The 24,078-nt window shown below is 43.8% G+C and overlaps 1 protein-coding gene across 1 annotated transcript in view; it reads right to left on the reverse strand.

Annotated features, from left to right (window-relative positions):
* Positions 1 to 24,078, reverse strand: part of BANK1 (B cell scaffold protein with ankyrin repeats 1) — a 421,880-nt gene that overhangs the window by 110,589 nt on the left and 287,213 nt on the right. The window contains exons 8-9 of the mRNA XM_040329952.1: positions 23,504 to 23,594; positions 17,547 to 17,810 (exon numbers count right to left, since the gene is read on the reverse strand). Coding sequence (XP_040185886.1) covers positions 17,547 to 17,810; positions 23,504 to 23,594 — 355 coding nt within the window. The remainder of the gene's footprint in view (positions 1 to 17,546; positions 17,811 to 23,503; positions 23,595 to 24,078) is intronic.

Consider the following 24,078-nt stretch of genomic DNA (forward strand, 5'->3'; position numbering starts at 1 on the left):
GATGGATTTTTTCATCAGATATCCGATGAAGCTGACTTTCATCAATCTTGCTTACACACCATCGTTTAAAAATCCGATTGTGTAAAACACAACGACGTGCAGAGAAAAATGAAGTTCAATGCTTCCGAGCATGCATGATTAATGTGAATAAATTATGGCAATTAACACTTCTCTGTTTAGTATCACTTTAACCTTATGGTGAGAATAAATATACAGTTTTACTAGTTAAAATTTAAGAGGCCGATTCAAAATGGAGAGCGGATATTACTATCACAGAAACATGCCTAACAGATGTGATTGCCACCAAGAAAGCAACCTCAAAGGTAAGGTCTTCCAAAGGAATGTATTTAATTTCAAAGGGGGTGTCTCTGAAAAACAGAGAGCACCAGGTTAAGAAGCCAATTTGACACAGAATGTCGAACTGGGGTAATTATATGAGCAACTCGCTCTAGAAAAGTCTTGATCGGGACTGAGAGGCTAAAGGTTTCTGGAAAAGGATGGATAAGGCAGAAACTTGTCCCTTAAGGGTACTAAGTGTCAGATGCTGGTCAAGTCCACCCTGGAAAAATTATATTCCCTAGAGATTAGCCTTCTGTTCTTACACCATGCAAATTAAACCTCCAATGTGCAGTGGCAAATTTAGCAAGTGTAGGATGACAATAATGAAATCAGATTCTATGCTTTGGAGCTTGTGTTTCAACAGCCATGTAAATTGGTTGGAATATCTTCAAAACGATTTTTATGAAGGAACTCATACAACCACTCCTTGTGCTTGAAGATGGTGCAAATCTGCCCTTTTTGGTCTGAAGCTGGTAGATTGAAAGGTAAAAAGTGAGGAAGGGACAGGGATAGAAATCCTCCTTTGTACCCCCTGAAAAGACAGATTGGACCCAGATGTCTTAGCCATTTGGAATCCAGAGGGACATAAATGCCTTTTTTTAAGTAAAGGTAGAAGCTGTATGAATGGGAGACTTAATTTTTTTCTTTTGGGGTAAGAGAACCCCCAATTACTTCTTAATGGATTTGTCAAGGGATTCCTACAAGAAGAGTTCACAATCAAATGACATGCAAAGAAGACGTTTCATACAAGCATATTCAGCATGCTCTTTGGCCTTTTTGTCCCAGCACCCCTGCAGGGGGTCCCCAGTGGGAATCTCAGTGGAACAATCTCATATTGTAGGTGTATTGCGGTTATTTCATACTTGTGAGATTAGGTTAAGATAGGATAGAAAAGCCAATTTTAAAAGAGCTTTTCGAGAAGAGTTAGAGACAAAAGGGGAGGGGTTACCACAATAATGTGAAAAACACCCCAAACCACTGCCCAATAAAACACATAATGTGCTATGACCTGACATCCATATAGAGGCAAACCCTGTATTACCGTATCCACAACATTGGGTCAAATAAGGTCCAGACTTCGCCTGTTACGGTGGACATACCTTTGAAGAGGTTTTCAGGGTCCGAGAACCATAGAAATTTACCACAGCCCTGCACATGTATAGCACCCTGCAGCTAACATCACAAATTGCACTTCCTGCCAAGGTGAGCACCTAATGCATGAATCAAAGATTTTTCAGATGAAAAAATTGAAGGATTTAAAAAAAAAAAAACAAGATATACTGTACTTATCTAGAGGGGAACAGATCCATTAGCAAAAAACTAGGGCCTCATGGAATGGGTGGGTTATATTGGTATGCTCAAGGGCAGCCCTAGCGGAAAAAAATTCCAGTGTCTAATCACCTGAAGGTAGCAGCATATACTGTAACCCTTTATCCATGAATAGTAGCTCCGCGTCCTGTATTGTGCGATTAAAGGGGTTGTAAAGGTAATTTTTTCCCCCTAAATAGCTTCCTTTACCTTAGTGCAGTCCTCCTTCACTTACCTCATCCTTCGATTTTGCTTTAAAATGTCCTTATTTCTTCTGAGAAATACTCACTTCCTGTTCTTCTGTCTGTAACTACACACCGTAATGCGAGGCTTTCTCCCTGGTGTGGAGAAAGCCTCTTGAGGGGGCAAGCAGGAGTGTCAGGACACTCTCTACTTTGCAGATAGAGAAAGGAGCTGTGTGTTAGTGGGCGTCCTGACCCTCCTGCTTGCCCCCTCCCCCCTCAAGAGGCTTTCACCACACCAGGGAGAAAGCCTCGCATTACGGTCCATTACGTATCCAAAACAATAAAATAAAAATTGCCTTTACATATACTTCAATTTTAAAAGCTGTTTTCTTTACATGGAACTATAATTGGATTTTTAACCCCCTTATGGCATCATCTTAAATTGAAGCTAAACTTTGGATCTAAAATGTGTCTGTCTAAAAGGAAATACAGCAATTAGTACTAAATTATAACTTTAATATATAATTCTTGATTGGAGGCAGCAGAGCATTTCCTCACTCGTGACAGTGCCTAGGCATCTTCTGCTCTTCTAGTCTCACAGGAATTTTACATCATAAGATAGATATCCAGCCCACTCCTGCCTCCGAATACAGAATTACATTAATGATGGGGGTTTAGAAACAGGCATTGCTACCCAATGGTTCCTTCCACCTCTACTATTACAATGTCCATCTCACAGCCACACAACACTTTGAAATGCATTACAGAGTTTGCCTAGGCAAAAAGGAAGCTGCAGTGTGCCTTTATTGTAGCACGCTAGTAGAAAGTCTAGGTCAAGTTACAAGCTGCAGCTCTAAAATTATAAAAACCACGCTATTTGTGCAAAAATATATCTAGAAATACAGCAACAGAAACAAAAATTAGATGTTCGTTCTTAAAAAAATTATGTTGCACTCATTAAATAATCAAGTGCAATACATAATAAATAGAAAATAGAGCCCCAATATATGAACCTGAGGTTACAAACCAAATAGAAAAGTGAAAAGAAAAGTCCCATCAAAAGTGCAGAGCAGATAAATTTGCTCCTCTTCAAACAGAATTGAGTCAGTGATGCCACCAATAAACACCTTCACCCAGAGTGATAGTAGAATGCACATTTACAGACTTTTTATGACCCCCTTTATTGGAGTGGTCATGTAAGCGCTTCAGTTGTTTTCCATATATATCAGTAGCACCTTCCATACATCTTCTCTAGCCACCAAGAAAGCCATACAGCAAACAGCAATGTCTGGACTTCCAACAATGTACTCATGCAAAACAAAGAAAAAGATGCCTCTCCATAGTGTAAACAACTTCAAAAATATTTATTAAAACAAGGAAATACACTTAGGCCCTGTACACATGGGCAAGAATCTCGTCAGGAAAAAAACGTTGTTTTCCCTGACGAGATTCTTGGCAAGAAACTCTTGCCGCCCGAAAGAAGAAGGAAAGACGGTGGTGACGTCATCGCGTATGACGAGCATGCGCTCGTCACATTCGATGCCGTCGCCGCCATCTTGCTTCACCCTACCTATGCCGTGGAAGCTACCGTGCATGCGTCAAAGTCATTTCGAGCATGTGCGGGTTTCCACGGCGACAGGCAAGTATACACACTCTCGGGTTTCTCGTCGGGAAACAGGCCGACAAGAATCTCGACAAGAAAAAAGAGAGCAGGTTCTCTTTTTTTCTCTTAGAGATTCTGGCCAGATTTCCTGACGAGAAACCTGAATGCCTCGTACACACGAATGGTAATCTCAGCAAGAAGCAGTTTTCTTGCTGGTTTTTGCAGAGAAAACCGGTCGTGTGTACGAGGCTTTACATGTAATTAAAAACAATTGCAAAGTTTGGGGAACCAGCTAGATCGCAGGACACAGGCTTTTAAATCAAAACTGAGGTTTATTAAACTTAAATGGCTTCACAGCAGCAAAAACAAAAAAAATAATCAGTCTCACTGACTTGTAGAGCTCAGAACTGCTATCGCAGTTAAACAGTCCTTGCAGGTAAGTTCTCAAGTAGCAGGATTCCAGGCAGGACACTGCCAAGTGCTTTCACAGCTTTCCACAGCTTTCACAGCTTTTCCTTGTCCACCATTCACCATGCACAGTCTCCACTATACTCCTCCACACCCACCTACAACTTCCTGTCTTGCTTTAAGCCACTTCCTTAGACAGGTACATTAACTCTTTCTGTTCCCTTAAAGGGACCACAGTCCAAACAGAGGGGAAATATAGGGTCCTTCCAGGACCCAGCCACGGCGTCCTGTACACAATGGGGCAGATCCACAGAGAGAGTACGCCGGCGTATCTACTGATACGCCGGCGTACTTTCAAATTACCCGCGTCGTATCTTTAGTTTGAATCCTCAAACCAAGATACGACGGCATCTGGGTTTGATCCGACAGACGTATGGCTTTGTACGCCTTCGGATCGTAGATGCAATACTTCGGCGTCCGCTGGGTGGAGTTTGCGTTGTTTTCCGCGTCGGGTATGCAAATTAGCTATTTCCGACGATCCACGAACGTACGCGCGGCCGTCGCATTCTCTTACATCGTATCTAGTTGGCTTTTTCCGACGTATAGTTAAAGCTGCTTTTATGCGGCGTATAGTTAGATTTGCCATGTTAAGTATGGCCGTCGTTCCCGCGTCAAAATTTGAATTTTTTCTTGCGTAAGTCGTCCGTGAATCGGGATGGACGTAAGTCACGTCTAAGTTTAAAAAATGACGTCCTTGTGACGTCATTTCGCGCAATGCACGGCGGGAAATTTAGGGACGGCGCATGCGCAGTTCATTCGGCGTGGGGATGCGCTTCATTTAAATGAAACACGCCCCCTACTCGCCGATTTGAATTAGGCGCCCTTACGCCGCAAGTAACTTACGGCGCAAATTCTTTGAGGATTCGAAGTTTAAAAATGTAAGTTACAGCGCCGTAGCGTATCTCCCATATGCTGCGCCCGTGCAGATCTCTGTGGATCTGCCCCAATGTATGTAAAAATTGTCACCAAGCCAGCATAAAACATAAACTTCCGGAACACTAAGATGTCAGTAGTAGCCTTTGCCCAAAGCTGCAGCTGTGCATGGTAGGCAATCAGATTTCTAACTTCAGCTTACTTAATTAGGCTTTGACAAGAAACCTGGAAGATAATTGGTATCTATGCAGAGTTGCACCAGATTTTTCTCTCTTCAGTTTTAGTAAATTAACTGCACAGGAAATTCAAAATAACATTTTAGATCTCTTTCATATTGCTTCAATAATTTATGGAGCAAGCTGCTGCTAACAAAGCAAGCCAAATATTGTCATGCATTAAAATGGGGATAAACTCCAGAGATAAAACAATAATTCTTCCGCTCTACAAGACTCTGGTCCGGCCACACCCAGAGTATGCTGTCCAGTTCTGGGCAATAGTCCTCAGGAAGGATGTACTGGAAATGGAGAGAGTTCAAAGAAGGGCAACAAAGCTAATAAAGGGACTGGAGCATATTAGTTATGGGGAAAGGTTGCGAGCACTGAACGTATTCTCTCTGGAGAAGAGTCGCTTGAGAGGGGATATGATTTCAATTTACAAATACCATACTGGTGACCCCACAATAGGGATAAAACTTTTCGCGGAAGGGAGTTTAACAAGACACATGGCCACTCATTAAAATTAGAAGAAAAGAGGTTTAACCTTAAACTACTTATAGGGTTCCTAAGAGCGGCAAGGATGTGGAATTCCCTTCCACAGGCGGTGGTCTCAGCGGGGGGCATCTATGGTTTCAATAAACTATTAGATAAGCACCTGAATGACCACAACATACAGGGATATACAAGGTAATACTGACACATAATCACACACATGGTTGGAGTTAATGGTCTTTTTTTAACCTCACCTACTATGTAACTATGTAACTATGTTTAATATTTTTAATGATGGCTGCACAGAGTCAGATCTGCTGGATAAACAACATTTGCTAAAAAAATTTACTAAAAATTTGCAATTTTTCACTGCCTCCAGTACTATGTTTGTGTAATAATGCCTATAAAGGGCAAAACTGCTTAATAAAAAATGTATCATTGTATCAATATATATTGCTTCCTAAATTTGCTAAGTTCATTCTACAAAGAGCAAACTATTAACTATCACATAGTAAAAAAATAATAATAATAATAAAAAAATAAGCATTACTAACAGTTCTTTGAATAAATGTATGCTGGATCTGTTTGAGCTGTAGATAACTCATCTCAAAATTTTGCAGGTGGTAAATTAGAAGGAATGATTGCAGACAGCTCTGAGATGACTTGTAACACTAAAGCTACGATGAACCATATTGATGCTGTATTATCTTGTCTACAGAAAACATTGAAACTAATTGGATTTTCAACTTGGTTAATTAAGTTGTAAGCTTTTGTCGAAAACAAATCAGAAGTAACGATGGAAGCCAATGGATCTTTCTGGTTTTAAAATAGTGTCACACATGAATGTAACAGAAGTGATGTATTGGCTTTTTTAATCATTAAAAAGTCATCTGAGCTTCAGAATAAAATTATCTGGTAAAAATATCTTTACAAACATCTAGTGGAGTCCTGGATTCAGTTGTCAATTCTTCTTAGTTTTTACTTTAGTCCTGTCAGTGTTTTTGTGAGATTAGCATGCTCAAGTCAGCCACAGGGAAGAATGTACATAACTGATAGCATCCAGCATGATAAATATTGTAGATTAGATGTCCTCTCGCTCTATAAAAAATGCTTCCTCAAATGTAGATTGACAGTTATGCTGTAGATAATATAATTTCTAGCTTGCTTACTAACATGTTAAAAATGAGTCCAAAATGCAACAAAATGGCTGTTAGAGAGAAGTTATCAAAGCTCTTAATTGCTTGTCTTCTTTTGGCTGATATCTTGTGATAAAATAATTTTCAATATCTTCCTAAGGGGCATTTTATGATACAATTTACTGTGTTCAATTAAGCATAGTCTTTTTATTAGCTTATATAATCCGAATCATGATGATGATGGGGTGATGAAGATAAATTAACAGTAAACTGAAAAGATTGTCAGCATACATCCTAAAATTTGATGCACACAGGTAAAAAAGAAAAATAGGATTTTTGTACTCACCGTAAAATCCATTTCTCTGAGTTCATGGACGGACACAGCAGCCTTTGACCTTAGGGTTATATCCGCTTCCTTTAGGAGAGTTAGGCAGAAAAAAAGCACTTTAAGTGTTAACAACACTTTCCTCAGTGAAGCTCCTCCCAGGGGGCGTGGTTCCCCGGGTATAACCCACACCCTGCTCTAGCAGCTCCAGTTCGTAACAAGCAGTACAAACAAAAGGAGGGGTGGGTGCTGTGTCCGTCCATGAACTCAGAGAAATGGATTTTACGGTGAGTACAAAAATCCTATTTTCTCTTCCGTTCATGGACGGACACAGCAGCCTTTGACCTTAGGGACGTCCCCAAGCAGTGTAAAAAAATTTGAGGGGTGGGAAAACAACACAGCAAGCCAAGCTTACACCCCAAACAAAACAGGAGTTACTCAAAACGGAGGAACTCCAACTTTAAACTGCAGCCTGTAACACCTTGCGGCCGAAGGAGGCATCAGAAGATGCACTCACATCCACCTTGTAAAACTTTGAAAAAATGTGGACCGACGACCAGGTCACTGCCTTACACACCTGTAACACAGAGGCTTGATGCCGGAAAGCCCAAGAGGCACCAATTGCCCTGGTCGAATGCGCCGTAACCTGAAAGGGAGGCGCCCGCCCCTTCAGGGCATAGGCCTGAAGCACAACCTGTCGGATCCACCTAGAAATGGTGGCCGACGAGACTGCCAGTCCCTTTTTGGGGCCAACCACCAACACGAACAGTGAGTCTGACTTCCGGAACGGAGCCGTAGCCGATAGGTACACTCGTAGGGCCCGAACCACATGCAGGGAATGTAAAGTGCCCTCCTTCTGGTTTTCCGGCTGAGGACATAAGGATGGAAGAACAATGTCCTCATTAATGTGAAAAGCCAAAACCACCTTTGGGAGAAAAGACGGCTGAGGTCGCAGTACCACCTTATCCATATGGATGACCAAGTAGGGAGCCTTGCAAGACAAGGCCGCCAGTTCAGATACTCATCTGATCGAGGTAATTGCTACCAGAAAAACCACCTTCTGTGACAGAGTCAACAAAGGGATCTTTCGGATGTCCTCAAAGGGAGCATCCTGAAGCATCGAAAATACTAAATTCAAGTCCCATGGGGGTAGCGGATGGCGCACCGGAGGGTCACATGCCGGACCCCCTGTACAAACGTACGCACCAAGGAGTGTGCCGCCAAGGGGCGCTGAAAGTAAGCGGCCAGAGCAGAAATCTGACTCTTAACCGTACTCAAGGCGAGAGCCTGATCCACGCCCCGCTGTAAAAACAGCAGAATCCTGGACACCACATATGTACGAGGGTGCCACTTCATCTCCTCACACATAGAGATGTAGGCTTTCCACGTACGATGGTAAATCCTTCGTGAAGTAGACTTCCGTGCACGCAGCATGGTAGAAACCACTGAGCCTGATGGACCCTGGTCCTTCAAAACCTGGCTCTCAACAGCCACACCGTTAAAGCCAGCGACCGTAAAGCAGGGTGGAAGATTGGACCCTGCAACAGAAGATCTTCCCTCAGGGGTAGACACCAGGGGGCGTCTGACACCAGACGCACCAGGTCCGCGTACCAGGAGTGGCGCGGCCACTCTGGGGCGATCAAGATAGTCGGAATCCCCTCGGCTTCTACTCTGCGCAGCAGATGAGGAAGAAGCTTCAGAGGAGGGAAGGCGTAAATCAGGCGATAGTGACCCCAAGGTGCCACCAACACGTCTGATGTGTCCGCCCACGGGTCCTTTGACCTGGCCACGAACCGTGACACCTTCCGATAGAGATGGGACGCTAGGAGGTCCACAAATATAGTGCCCCACTGAAACACCTCCGGTGGAGTGACCACTCTCCTTGGTCCAGTGTTTGGCGACTTAGGTAGTCGGCTTGCCAATTCTGAACTCCCGAAATATACACGGCCGACAGAGCCAGGACGGACCTTTCGGCCCACCGAAGGATGTTCGATACTTCCAACGCTGCAGCCGAGCTTTGTGTGCCTCCTTGATGATTGACGTACGCCACGGCCGTGGCGTTGCCGGACTGGATCCTGACCGGTCGGCCCTGCAGCTCCAGGGACCACCTGGCAAGGCACAGCTTGATTGCTCTGAGCTCCAGTACATTGATTGGAAGGCGGGACTCCTCCTGAGTCCAGCGCCCCTGGGCTGACTGGATGCCCCAAACGCCCCCCCAACCGTAAAGGGCTGGCATCCATCGTGACCACAGTCCATTGGCACGACAGAAACGACTTCCCGGTCCGAAGCACCAGAGACGTCAGCCACCACACCAGGGAAGACTTGACCAGATGACTCAACTGAATCTGGTAATCCAGAGATGACGGGAGCTTGTCCCAACGTAACAGAATCTCCTTCTGTAGTTCCCTGGTGTGAAATAGGGCATAAGGAACTGCCTCGAAAGAGGCCACCATCAGACCCAGAACTCTCATACAGAATCGAAGAGACGACCACTTCTGGGTCAACAACTACTGCACCGCAGAATGCAGTGTCTGGAGTTTTTCCAGGGGGAGAAAAACCCTCGCCTCCGCGGAATCCAGGACTAGTCCTAGGTATTCCAGATGCAAAGACGGAACCAACACTGACTTCTGGATATTCAGAAGCCAGCCGAACTCTTGGAGAGTCTGACACATGATAGACACGTCCCCTTCAAACTCTGAGCTTGAGGAAGCTCTCAGGAGAAGGTCGTCCAGATATCCTACGATAACGATCCCGTGCTGCCTCAGCAGGGCTAGGATTGGGGCGAGCACCTTGGTGAAAACCCGTGGTGCCGAGGCCAGGCCGAACGGGAGGGCCACAAATTGAAAGTGGTCCTCCCCGCTCGCAAAGCGCAGAAACCTCTGGTGCTTTGTGCAAATGGGAACATGTAAGTATGCGTCCATGATATCCAAGGATGCCAGGAAGTCCCCCTGATGGAGTGTTGCTATTACCGAGCGAATCGACTCCATCCTGAATTTTTGCAACTTGACAAAACAGTTGAGGGCCTTGAGGTCCAGGATTGGACAGACCCCTTCCTTCTTGGGGACTATGAACAGATTGGAGTAAAACCCTTGAAACCGTTCTAACGAGGGAACTGGTACAATCACTCCCTTGTCCAGTAGATCCTGGACAGCCCCTGACAGAGCCTGCCGACGAAAATCTGTTCGGTGGACAAGAGAGAAACTCTATCTTGTACCCCGAGGAAACTACTTCGCAAACCCAACGGTCGGAGAGAAGAGACCTCCACCGAGCCGCGAATTCGCGAAGCCGGCCCCCCACCCCAGACACGGGCGGGGCAGACCTTCACGCGAAAGCAGGTTTGTCCACAGGCTTGTTAGGCTTGTGGAACCAGGGACGCTTCTGCCCTGCAGCGGGCGCCTTAGCACCTTGCAAATTCTTTCCCGCCGCACTGGGCGCACAAAAAAAAGCTTTGGGGTAGTAAAAGAGGGCCCTTGCCTACGGCGAGGCTCCTTGCCCTTCCCAGACTGTGGGAGCAGTGTGCTCTTACCACCTGTGGCATCCTTAATTATGTCATCCAGGGACGCCCCAAAAAGCCGCTCACCCTTAAAGGGTAAATCCACCAAAGCCTTCTTTGAGGATTGGTCCGCAGACCAGTATTTCAGCCACACAAGGCGGCATAGCACCACCGCATAGGTGGAGGCTCTGGAAAGCAAGGGAAGTGTATCCAGGTGTCCAATTCCTCACATAGCAATTGCTCCAAATATGAAATACAGGCAAATACTTTTGCGGTGCTGGGCAGTTTGCGGAACCCAAAAGGGACCGGACCGGTGCCCCCGCCAATTCCCTTTCATCCACTGACCCTGAGACAGAGTCATCCTGACAGTCCGTGTGGGCTAAGCCTGCATCATCTGACATTACAGAATCAGATCCTGAAGCAACAGCAGGCAATGAGTCTGTGTCAGAGACATCCCCAGAAGCAGGCTCAGGGAGGTGGCGCTTTGTACCCCCCTTCTGGGCACTAGCTGCTTCAAACCTGGCGAGAAGTGCCTCAAGGACAGCCGACATTTCAACAGATGCGGCAGGGGCAGGGGGATTAAAGTATAACTCAGGCATTGCTGGGGCAGAAACACCACGTTCAGGTTCCATGTTGCCCCACCGCTGTGTACTGCAAGGCAGAACAACCCACCGGTCACCTCTCGGCTGCAAAAATAGAAGCAGAGGCCTCCCAGGGACTCACCACTTCACCCGGTTGCAGAGAGCGCTAAAAACCTGAGGTGTGCTCTGATGTGCTGGCTGTGCTGCGTCTGTCACCGCAGGGAAGATTTGCGGCGTTTTGCAGTGCTAAAACTGTCACAAGAGGCCAAGACATTTCCGTGGCGTAGTTTAAATTCCCCAGTGATGCACCAAACACCTCACACTACACAGCAGCATACAGTAGCACCCCCCAGAGTAAAAACACCGTCCCCCACAACACACAGGCCCCGGTTGGTAATAAAGAAACCCCAGGAGGCCCCCCCTCACAGCCGCTAGCCAGTCAGGGGAAGGAGGGAGAGGAAAGGGAGAGAAGAAAGCAGGGCGGACTCTTAGTCGACCTCCCCAGGGAAAACACCAGCCAAACCACCTTGCCAGGGCAAGGGGCCACTACTTACCCGTCCTGCGACTACCGGCTGGAGGTATCCCGGACAGAACCAACGTCCACTAACGGCATGGCTGTCGGCCAGACACACTGTGACAAGGCCATAGAGACCGGTCATATGTGTGCCCTGGAACATGAAGTTCCCCGGCCGCCCCTGGAGCAATGGGGCCTGTCGTGGACTACCCAGAGCTGAGCTGAGGGCCGGCACACGCTCGATGGCCGAACATAGGGGGGACTACAAGAGTCAAGACCCAGCCTGTCACCCAGTCGGCTGTTGATAGAAGAATCACAGGATTCAAAATGCAGAAACAAAATAATAAAAAGCGAAAAAAATCTCAAAAAAATCTCCAGAGTACAGAGACTCCAGAGTGCCTGTCCTCTCCTGACGTTAGGCAGAAAGAAACTGGAGCTGCTAGAGCAGGGTGTGGGTTCTACCCGGGGAACCACTCTCCCTGGATGGAGCTGCACTGAGGAAAGTGTTGTTTACACTTAAAGGCCCAGATTCTCAAAGGGCTTACGACGGCGCAACGCAATGTACGCCGTCGTAAGTCCTAATCTGGGCCGTCGTATCTATGCGACTGATTCTGTCGGATCTAAAATGCAATTTTTTTTTTTTGCCGCTAGGTGTCGCAAAATACACAAATTCCCGAACGTACGCGCGGTCGACGCAGTGAAGTTACGTCGTTTACGTTAGATTTGCGACGCGTAAAGTTGCCCCTGCTATATGAGGGGCAACCAATGTTAAGTATGGCCATCGTTCCCGCAATTTTTAAATTTACGTTGTTTGCGTAAGTCGTCCGTGAATGGGGCTGGACGCCATTTACGTTCATGTCGAAACCAATGACGTCCTTTAGGGATGGCGCATGCGCATTATGTTCAGTGCGGGAACGCGCCTAATTTAAATGCTATACGCCCCCTACCCTCCTAATTTGAATTAGGCGGGCTTGCGCCAGGTGATTTACGCTACGCCGCCACAACTTTACAGGCAAGTTCTTTGTGAATAAAGCACTTGCCTGTAAAACTTGCTAGATACGTTACGCACACACAGTTTTATGCCCAGATATGAGAATCTGGGCCAAAGTGCTTTTTTTCTGCCTAACTCTCCTAAAGGAAGCGGATATAACCACTACAAATCACAGCAAAATAAAACCTTACTTCTGACACGTTTCAAAGTCATAGGTTTATTTTACTGTGACTTGTAGTGCTGTCCTTCTTTCAATAAAAGGCTACAATTTGTTCAGAGTGCGGCTGTCCAGAGACAATCTCCTGCTTTGCTAAGTGCATTGCCTGCACCTAAGTTGTCTGCAGCGGAGGATATTTATCTGAGTTCCCACCTGGAGCCGCTAGTCCCTTTTCCCTCACAGAGCTGGTGGATGTTAAAAACCTTACACTCCTCCACCATCCATTTGAGGATGCCCCACAGATGCTCAATAGGGTGTAGGTCTGGGGACATGCTTGGTCAGTCTATCACCTTTACCCTCAGTTTCTTTAGCAAGGCAGTAGTCATCCTGGAGGTGTATTTTGGGTCATTATCATATTGGAATACTGCCCTGTAGGCCAGTCTCCGAAGGGAGGGGATCATGCTCTGCTTCAGTATGTCACAGTTCAAGATGGCATTCATGGTTCCCTCAATGAACTGTAGCTCCCCAGTGTCGGCAGCACTCATGCAGCCCCAGACCATGACACTTTCTCCACCATGCTTGAATTGTCTTTGTACTCCTCACCTGGTTGCCGCCACACACGCTTCACACCATCTAAATCAAATAAGTTTATCTTGGCCCCACCAGACCACACAGGAAATGTTTCCAGTAATCCATGTCATTAGTCTGCTTGTCTTCAGCAAACTGTTTGCAGACTTTCTTGTTCATCATCTTTAGAAGAGGCTCCCTCCTAGGACGACAGCCATGCAGACAAATTTGATGCAGTGTGCAGTGTATGGTCTGAGCACTGACAGGCTGACCCCCTACCCCTTAAACCTCTGCACCAATGCTGGCAGGACTCATACATCTATTTCCCAAAGACAACCTCTAGATATGAGGCTGAGCATGCACACTCAACTTCTTTGGTCGACCATGGCGAGGCCTGTTCTGAGTGGAACCTGTCCTGTTTAACTGCTGTTTTTTCTTGACCACCGTGCTGCAGCTCAGTTTCAGAAGCTTGGCAATCTTCTTATAGCCTTTGCCACCTTTATGTAGAGCAACATTTTTTTTCAGATCCTCAGAGAGTTCTTTGCCATGAGGTGCCATGTTGAACTTCCAGTGACCAGTATGAGAGCGAGAGAGTGATAACTCAAATTTAACACACCTGCTCCCCATTCACACCTGGGATCTTGTAACACTAACTGGTCATGTGACTCCAGAGAGGTAAAATTACTAATTGGGCCCAATTTGATCATTTTCACTTAGGGGTGTACTCACTTTTGTTGCCAGCAGTTTAGACATTAATGGCTATGTGTTGAGTTATTTTGAGGGGACAGCAAATTTACAGTGTTATACAAGTTGTACACACACTACTTTACAATGTAGCAAAGTGTAATTTCTTCAGTGTTGTCACATGAAAAGATATAATAAAATATAAAAAAAAAAAAAATTCCCTGACAGCTGGTGGAGAGGGGTGGAGAGGGGGTGGAGTGCGGGTGGAGTGCGGGTGGAGTGCAGGTGGAGAGGGGGTGGAGAGGGGGCGGAGAGCGGAGCAGAGCAGTCCTCGTATGGAGGAGAGGAGAGCTGCTGCCGCCTAGTCCCCTAAGACAAAGCCAAGTCCCCCCGTCGCTGCCGACATCTAGTTAATTTGCGCTTGGGGAACACAACATCTTTCATTTGAATAGCTGTGTGTTCCCCGCCGCGCCTCATGTATAGACACTCCCCCTTGCCCAGAAACGTTGATAGACAGATCACCCGTCCCAGGATTGGACGGGTGATCTGTCTATCAAAGTGCCCGGGCAAGGGGGAATGTCTATACATGAGGCGTGGCGGGGAACACACAGCTATTCAAATGAAAGCTGTTATGTTCCCCCAGCGCTGATCAACTAAATGTCGGCAGCGGCGGGGGGGGGGGGGGACTTGGCTTTCTCTTAGGTTACACAAGGCTGCATTAGGGACATGGCTGCATTAGGTACATGGCTGTATTAGGGACATGGCTGCATTAGGGACATGGCTGCATCTAGGGACATGGCTGCATCGGGGACATGGCTGCATTAGGGACATGGCTGCATTAGGGACATGGCTGCATTAGGGACATGGCTGAATTAGGGACATGGCTGAATTTAGGGACAAGGCTGAATCTAGGGACAAGGCTGCATCTAGGGACAAGGCTGCATTTAGGGACAAGGCTGCATTTGGGGACACAAGGCTGCATTTGGAGACACATGGCTGCATTTAAAAAAAAGTATCGGTAATCGGTATCGGCAAGTACATGAAAAAAGTATCGGTACTTGTACTCGGTCCTAAAAAAGTGGTAGACTTACAGTATTGCAGCAGTTCATGAAATGGGAGCGCAGATATCTTTCTGTCCATTGTTCTTGGGTAGAAATGTGGCTGTCCATGTCTACCTTATGCCAGTAAAGACAGTTAGTAAGCCTGAGAATGTATTTAAGTTGGTTATTTAATCTTTGGGTATAGCTACAAAGGGTGTAATGAGTGTACAGCTGCCTTTGTAATTAGGATCTCTACTAAGTGTGGTGTATTTAGTTATGCTTTACTATATACCAGGGGTTCTGGATGCAAGGGTGACCATAAACTCATTCCCTGAATGTAACTTTTGGGAAACAGTTAAGTGAGTGGGTTTAATGAGTAATTTCTTAGTTTAACCACTTGCCTACTGGGGACTTTCACCCCCTTCCAGACCAGGCCAATTTTTAGCTTTCAGTGCTGTCGCACTTTTAATGACATTTGCGCACTGCACCAAAAGATTTTTTTTCCACACAAATAGAGCTTTCTTTTGGTGGTATTTAATCACCTCTAGGTTTTATATTTTTTGCTAAACAAACAAAAAAAGACAGATGATTAAAAAAATGAAAAAACTCTTTGTTTATGTTATAATTTTTTTGGAAATAAGTAATTTTTCTTCTTCACTGATGTGCGCTGATGAAACTGTATTGATTGGCACTGGTGGCTGCACTGATGGTCACTAATTGGCTGCACTGATGGGCACTGATGAGACTGCACTGATGGGCACCGATGAGGCAGCACTGATGGGCACAGATAAGCTTCACTGATGGGCACGGATAAGCTGCACTGATAGGCACTGATGGCTGCCCTGATGGTCACTGATTGGCTGCACTGATGGGCATGGATAATCTGCACTGTAGGGCAGCACTGATGGGCACTGATGAGGTAGCACTGATGAGCACTGATATACTGCACTGATGAGCACTCACTGATATGCTGCACTGCAGGATAATTTGGTCAATTGGTACTGATGGAGCTGCACTGATAATTAGGGCACTGATGATCAGTGCCCTGATTATAAGTGTAAATGTCCCCTGTTACAGGATAGTTGGTTACCTGCTTTGCTTTCCTCATACAGTGACAGCATTGAGGAAAGGAAATGTCGATAACCGGCATTTGTTTACATGCAATGAGCTGATTGGACACAGCTGATCACATGGTAAACAGCCACTGTGTTTGGCCCTTTATCCTGATCTGTAAACAGCTGTGTTTGAAGAGAGTTGAAGGGGGTTGCGGATTTCAGGGCTGGCATCAATAGACACCTGCCTAGAACTGGACGACCACGCTGTAGCTGTGTGTTTTGGCTATAGCACGGTCGGTAAGTGGTTAAAGAATCCTAGATATATGAATGATTTCTGCTTTATAACTGTGTTTTTGCTTCCTCCCATCTAATTGATGCTGTGCTGGTACTTCTTATTGAAATGGAAATAAGACAACATGTATTCAGCTATTAAAAATGTACATAAATATACACTGCAATGACATTTTAAAAAACGAAGCCTTGAATTGCTTATAGAGTACACATCCTACCTGCTTAGGTGTTCAGCATAAGCATAGGGCACCAGTCCATACTACTTCCTTTTTTTCAGTAATCTGAAAATCTCTTTTGCTTACTTATTTGGAATACCGGAGAGGTATTTACAAAGATGCCCATTGAAGGCACATTGCCTTTTCTCACATAATGAAAGACCTATGCATTAAAGTATCAATGCTAAAATGTTTCTCACAGCCGGCAGACAGATTCAGACTTGCCAGAGATTTGAATCTGAATAGTGATGAGTCAAAAAAGAAAAGTTCAAGATGCAGACCCTTGCACAGAAAAAGTTTTTTTGTGAATTATGGCAAGAGTGGCTTACGCAGCACTAAGGCCTTGTACACACGACCGAACATGTCTGCTGAAACTGGTCTGCAGACCAGTTTCAGCAGACATGTTCGGTCATGTGTACGGCCGACCGGACCGGATTCCCGGCCTAGCGGACAGGTTTCCAGCGGACAAATGTTTCTTAGCATGCTAAGAAACATGTCCGCTGGAAGCCTGTCCGTCGGACATGTTCGGTCGTCTGTACGACTCACCGGACATGTCCGCTCGGCCGAAAGCCCTCGCATGCGTCGAAGTGATTCGACGCATGCGTGGAAGCATTGACCTTCCAGGGTCGCGCACGTCGCCGCGTCATCATCGCGGGGACGGCGCGGCCACATCACCGCGTATCCTGTCCGCGCGGATTTCTGTTTGATGGTGTGTACAACCATCAGACAGAAATCTCCGAGCGGACATGTCCGATGAAAACGGTCCGGCGGACTGTCCGCTCGTCTGTACGGGGCCTAAGATAAAGGAAAAATGAGTGGACTTTCTGTCATACAGCTGTTTGCTGTATACTAGTAGCTGTTTAGCAATGTGTTTCATTTGTTTTTAAAATATCAGCAATGCTTCAAGCACAGATGCAAAAAGCATGAGGGTCTCTATGTATTTTTTACAGTATACATATTAGTAGAAAAATGTCTAAACCTCTAAAATTTTAGATAAGATACTTTGCTCCTTACCTTGCAATACACTAGGAAGTTCATCATTTATAAAAGGCCCTGAAGAATAGTCAGCTTGTATTGAGCAGCAATATTCATCAATTATTCCTGATGTCTCATCAGAAACAAGGTGCTCAGGATGCTCCTCATCATTGTCCTCATCATTCTCCTCCTTGCTGTTAACTGCAGGATACTCCAGTACATCGTGTTCACTTTCATAGGCCTTGTTGACACACTCCTCGTATCCATTTCCATATGCGTCATTGGTAGTATGCTGATCTGCATCTTTAATGGTTATAGAATAAAACATGAACTATGTGGAAAGAAAACTGTAATACAACTATATAGGGAATCTACATATTAATATTGAAAAAACAGCTGCCTAGCAATGTTGCTTGTAAAATTATGAATGTCTAATGCCGCGTACACACGATCGGAAATTCCGACAAGAAAACCGTGGAAAACCGTGGAAAAGAAAAAAAAAACGTGGATTTTTTCTGATGGACTGTTGGCTCAAACTTGTGTTGCATACACACGGTCACACAAATCTTGTCGGAAATTCCGACCGTCAAGAACACAGTGATGTCCAAGACATGCGACGAGCATGTTCAATAGGCAGTTCGGCTCTTCTGCTTGATTCTGAGCATGCGTGTTTTTTTGCGCGTCGGAATTGCATACAGATGGAACTTTTTCCATCAGAAAAATAGAGAACCTGCTCTCTGTTATATCCTCTGTGTTGTGAGGGACACAAGACTCTGGTCTGGAACAATGGATGTTTATTCAGTACAGGCTGTACACTGCAACATGCATCTGAGGACAGTACAGCTTATCTGCTTTCTAAATGTGCTCTCTCTAAGATGGCTACTATACCCCTTGACCCTTGTCATCACTGCTGGGTGGAGCCAGCCTTAAAGTGCCAGTACATGTGGAACCCTTCAGGTATAACACTCTCAATCTTTTGTTGGCGGAAATTCCACCAGCAAAAGTCCGATAGAGCATACACGCGGTCGGAATTTCCGACCAAAAGCTCACATCAGACTTTTCTTGTCGGGATTTCCGATCGTGTGTACGCGGCATAAAGGTCTGAGACTTTCCTAGTAAATTGTTCCTACTGGATATTACGTGATAATATTAAGTTGGTTGTATAACATTCTCATCATAATGTGAAAACCTACATTGTAGTTAAAGTGGTTCTAAGGCCCAAACATTTTTAACCTTAATGCATTCTCTGCATTAAGGTAAACAAAAGTAGGTATTAGTATCGCCCCCTAACCGCCCCCCCCCCATACCTGCTTGAGCCCTCACTCGATCCAGTAGCCAACTGTAGTGGCTCTCTCTGCGCTCACAGGCTTTACCAGTCAGTCCAATCCTGTGATAAGGAAGCAAGGGCAGGGCAGGGCAGAGCTATGCTGTCTATGTCTATGGACGCAGACAGCGCAGTTCGGGATCAAGCCCGCAAGTGTGCCACAATAGGAAGAGAAGGCCTCCTATGGTGCCACATCGAGAAGAGAAGGAGACAATAGTGCCAGCATGGGACCCCAGAAAAAGAGGAATTTTATTGCACAGAGCAGGTAAGTATAACATTTGTTTTAAAAAAAAAATACTTTCCAACCAAGTTAAGGCAAAGGGTCTTCCCTATTGCTTAAAGCAGGTTCTTAGCTGTGTTATTTTAACATTGACTCCAGATTCATATTTCTACAGTATGTATTTTATTATGCCAGTGGCAACAGAGATGGACCATGGCCCTGTGGGACCCATATCTTATCCTGATTTAAAGTGGTACTAATCCCAAAAGCAAAAATGTAATTAATTACAGTTTACCAATCATTAATTTGTTTTTTTAGGCTTTTTCCCCTCTGTTTTCACCTGATGATCTGGCCAGTAACATAGCTCTTAACTGTCCCTGATTTTGGGGGATTGTCCCTGATTTGAAGCAATGTCCCTCTGTCCCTCATTCTCCTCATTTGTCCCTCATTTTGGTCTGATCTATACAGTTGTATATAAAATGCACTTTTTATCTATCAAAAAGTGTTTCCCAGTGCTAAACTTTCATCTGATTTCTAAATTGCTGCATTTGTAAATTCCAAAAGCCAATATAAAGAAATAGTAGTGGTAAAAAAAGAACTTGTGGGTTTAACTAATCTTATTTTTTTGTACAATTCTCCTTTAAGGAGGCGTGGCAATGGGTGTGTCCTATGCCTGCATACTTTTGCTGATAGGTGTCCCTCATTCCCATCTCAGAAAGTTGGGAGGTATGCAGTAACATGCCTCAGGGTTGATTTACTAAAACTGATAAGTGCAAAATCTGGTGCAGCTCTTCATAGAAAACAATTGGCTTCCAGGTTGTTTTGTCAATGCTTAACCCTCCTGGCGGTAACCCCGAGCGTGACTCGGGGTGGGTTTTTTATGTTGCGATCGGTATCCCCTGAGTCACGCTAGGGGTAAGCTATGCAGAGCCTGCAGCGTGCGCTGGCTTACCTTGTCCTGCATCCAGCGATGTCACCGCGCTTTGTGAGCGAGCGGGACCTCGCTCGATTCACACAGCGTCCTCCTGTGCCGCCGATCTCAGTTCCCTGCGACGTTACGACGCACGGGAGCGGAGAACGGCGCCAAATTCAAAAGCGTAAACAAACACTATACATACAGTATACTGTAATCTTATAGATTACAGTACTGTATGTAAAAAATACACACCCCCCTTGTCCCTAGTGGTCTGCCCTGTGTCCTACATGTACTTTTATATAATAAAAACCTTTCTTTCTCCCTGCAAACTGTAGATTGTCCATAGCAACCAAAAGTGTCCCTTTATGTCAAAAATGGTTTTAGAGCAGCTTGAAAACAGCGATAATAAATTATAATCACTTGCAGAATTGTGCGATAGCGATTTGTGGGGAAATTCGTCATAAAAAAAAAAAAAATAATGACAGCGACAATTTTGCAACTGAGAAAATTTCAGTGATTTTGATTTGATTACATTATTGAATAATTTTTATTAGAATTATATTATTATTTGTTATAATTATTTATAATTATTTATTATATTATAATTTATAATTTTGTTTTTAAAAAAATGTCATACCCGGGATGCCTATTAGATTCTTGTTTGGTCAGATTTAAGTGAGTTATTCCTAAGAATTACAGGCCTACAGTATAAAACGCCAAATTTCCTTGCAAAATAATTGTACCGCTTTTGGTACGTAATTGCAGACAGAATCATACCGCCAGGGAGGTTAATGGAACAAGATGAAGTTAGAAGCTAATTGGCTGACATGCACAGCTGCACCTGATTTTGCACTCTCCAGTTTTTGTAAATAAACCCTCTCCTGTATTTGAATACCTGCACTGAATGAAGGAGCATAGGGGCACCTATGGACAGGAACTTTGTCAGTCTGGGGAAAGTGGAGTGTTAGGCCTCGTACACACGATTGGTTAAACAGAGGACAACGGTCTGATGGACTGTTTTCATCTGTCAAAACCGATCGTGTGTGGGCCTCATAGGTTATTTATCCATCGGTTAAAAAAAAGCCAACTTGCTTTAAATTTAACCGATGGATTCCTAACTGATGGGAAAAAAACGATCGTTAGTAGACACGACTATCGGTTAAAAATCCAGGCATGCTCAGAATCAAGTCGACGCATGCTTGGAAGCATTGAACTTCGTTTTTTTCAGCACGTCGTTGTGTTTTACGTCACCGTGTTCTGACACGATGGTTTTTTTAACCGATGGTGTGTAGGCGCAACGGACCATCAGTCAGCTTTATCGGTTAACCGATGAAAACGGTCTATCGGTCCGTTCTCATCGGATGGACTGATTGTGTGTACGCGGCTTTAGATGCACTAGTAGATTTAAATTAATTACCAAATTAAAACCTAACTCCAGCTCACAAGTTATAAGCAGTTACAATAAACAGTTTTGTTTTCTCTTAGAATAAAGGTTTTAGATAAATAAATAAAAATCTGATTATTGCAAGCACCCCTGTCAGTGACTGCTACATCTTTAAGAGAGTTAGTTATTTTGAACAACAACAGACTTACTGGCCAGATCACCATGTAAAAATAAGGGAAATTAAGTCTTAAAAAGAAAATGAAAGCAGCCATCACATCTAAGAATTGGTAAGCTGCAATAAAATAAATATTTTCTTTTTTATTTAATACTTCTTTAACCACTTCAATACCGGCCCATAGACATATGACGTCCACAGAGGGGATCTCCCATCCCGGGTGGACGTCATATGACGTCCTGGGCTTTGTGGGGGGATATATGAATGATGCCTGCAGCTAGACGCATCATTCAGATATCCTTCTCTTTTGTCTGCGATTCTGTGCAACATAAGAATGATCATGGCGGCAGTTCTGCCGCTTGATCGTTGTTATAGGCGACGGGAGGGGACATCCCCCCTCCCGCTGCCATCCAATGCTTCTCCAGGCTCTCCCGTGCCATTGGGTCACCAGTCATCTCTATGACCATCGGAGGACCCGGGCGCGATGTGATGACGTCACGCCCGGGTCCCCGTAAGTAAACAAAGCCGCTACTAAGCAACAGTAATCATGAAATCGGTGATTTTTTTTTCACCGATCTCATGCTTTCCAGCCTGGAGGAGAGATGTGAGGTCTTATTGACCCCGCATCTCTCCATAAAGAGGACCTGTCACACACATTCCTATTACAAGGGATGTTTACATTCCTTGTAATAGGAATAAAAGTGATAATAAAAAAAAAAAAGTGTAAAAAAAAAAAAAAAAGTGTAAAAAAAAAAAAAAAATTAAAGCGCCCCTGTCCCCGGCAACTCGCACGCAGAAGCGAACACACACGTAAGTCCCGCCAACATATGTAAACGTCGTTTAAACCACATATGTGAGGTATCGCCGCATGCGTTAGAGTGCCAGCAACAATTCTAGCACTAGATCTTCTCTGTAAATCTAAACTGGTAACCTGTAAAAAATTTCAAAGCATTGCCTATGGAGATTTTTAAGAACCGAAGTTTGGCGCCATTCCATGAGTGTGCGCAATTTTAAAGAGTGACATGTTAGGTATCTATTTATTTGGTGTAACATAATCTTTCATATTTTACAAAAAAAATGGGCTAACTTTACTATTTTGTTATTTTTTTAATTCATGAAACATTTTTTTTCCAAAAAAAAGGCGTTTAAAAAATTATTGCGCAAATACCGTGCAAGATAAAATGTTGCAATGACCGTCATTTTATTCCCTAGGTTGTCTGCTAAAAAAACATATATAATGTTTGGGGGTTCTGCGTAATTTTCTAGCAAAAAAATTATGATTTGTACATGTAGGAGAGAAGTGCCAGAATAGGCCCTGTATGGAGGTGTGTATAAAAGCCCGGTATTGAAGTGGTTAAAAGTGCTCAACTCTTTTCCTTACATCACACCAAGTATAGGGTGTGTTTAGCTAGTATTTTTTATACTTAAAAATATGTTATATCATTGCACTCATATGTAAGCACAAAGAATGTATTTATTAAGAAAAAGCTATGATTTATACTGTATCTTGCAAATCCTCTTGAATACTTTTATTATAAAATTACCATGTTACTTTACCTTTACTGTGAAAAAAAAAATGAGCGTGTCTAAAATCATATTTGTGAACAAAATACTACAAAAGCATATATATATATATATATATATATATATATATATATATATATATATATATATATATATATATATATATATATATTTTATAATTATTTTTTAGGTTTTGTAAGAGTAAGAATAAAAATATGAACATGACACACTGCAGTTATTTAAATGGTGTCAGCTTTACACTATTGCAGCAAACATTTTCTTACCATCTTTTAAGATTGTTGACATTTTCCCAACTCAGTGAAGCTATCAATAACCTTTACAGCTGCTGCCAAAATTTAAGAACTATGATGGAAAGGCATGAAAATGAAAGTATTTTTTTTATTTAAGTAAAGCAATCAGACAAATAATAAAAAGAAAAGAAATGCTATTTACCTGCACTCTTGACCATGTCTACATAAACATCTTCGAACTTTGACTCCTCTTCTTCTCTCGCTATATCTGTGTGATTAGCTTTCACTTTAGTCTAGAAAATAACAGGGAGCATAAATGTCACCAGCAGAAATAAAGCATTTTAAATCTAGACTCCTTGTAAATACAAGTACAAAGGCAGGAGGTCATTATTTATTCACTAATCTGAATGTCCATAAAGAATTTCAAATTACATTTAAAAAAATAACAAGACACAATTATAATAAATGTATTAAAATATCATTTGAAGTGGTCTTTTGTTTACTTTTTATCAGCCATATATTCAGATTGCTAATCATCATATTTTTCTCCTGGTAACTTTAGATCAACCAATTGCCACAGTGAAAAAGTACCATGTCATGGCCACCATGGTAACATGCCCAATGTTTTGCTAATTTCTCTGGTCCCTTGAAAACATTGCTCAGTAATATCTCTGTAAGCAGGTTGAGTTGAAAATTCCCTTGGTTTTATATCAAGTGCAACACTGGTAAACACTGAGCTTTGTGAATGACTTAACGCAATAATATAATAGTTTCCTC

The sequence above is a fragment of the Rana temporaria genome, chromosome 1 (assembly GCF_905171775.1).
Source record: "Rana temporaria chromosome 1, aRanTem1.1, whole genome shotgun sequence".
Lineage (NCBI taxonomy): Eukaryota > Metazoa > Chordata > Amphibia > Anura > Ranidae > Rana > Rana temporaria.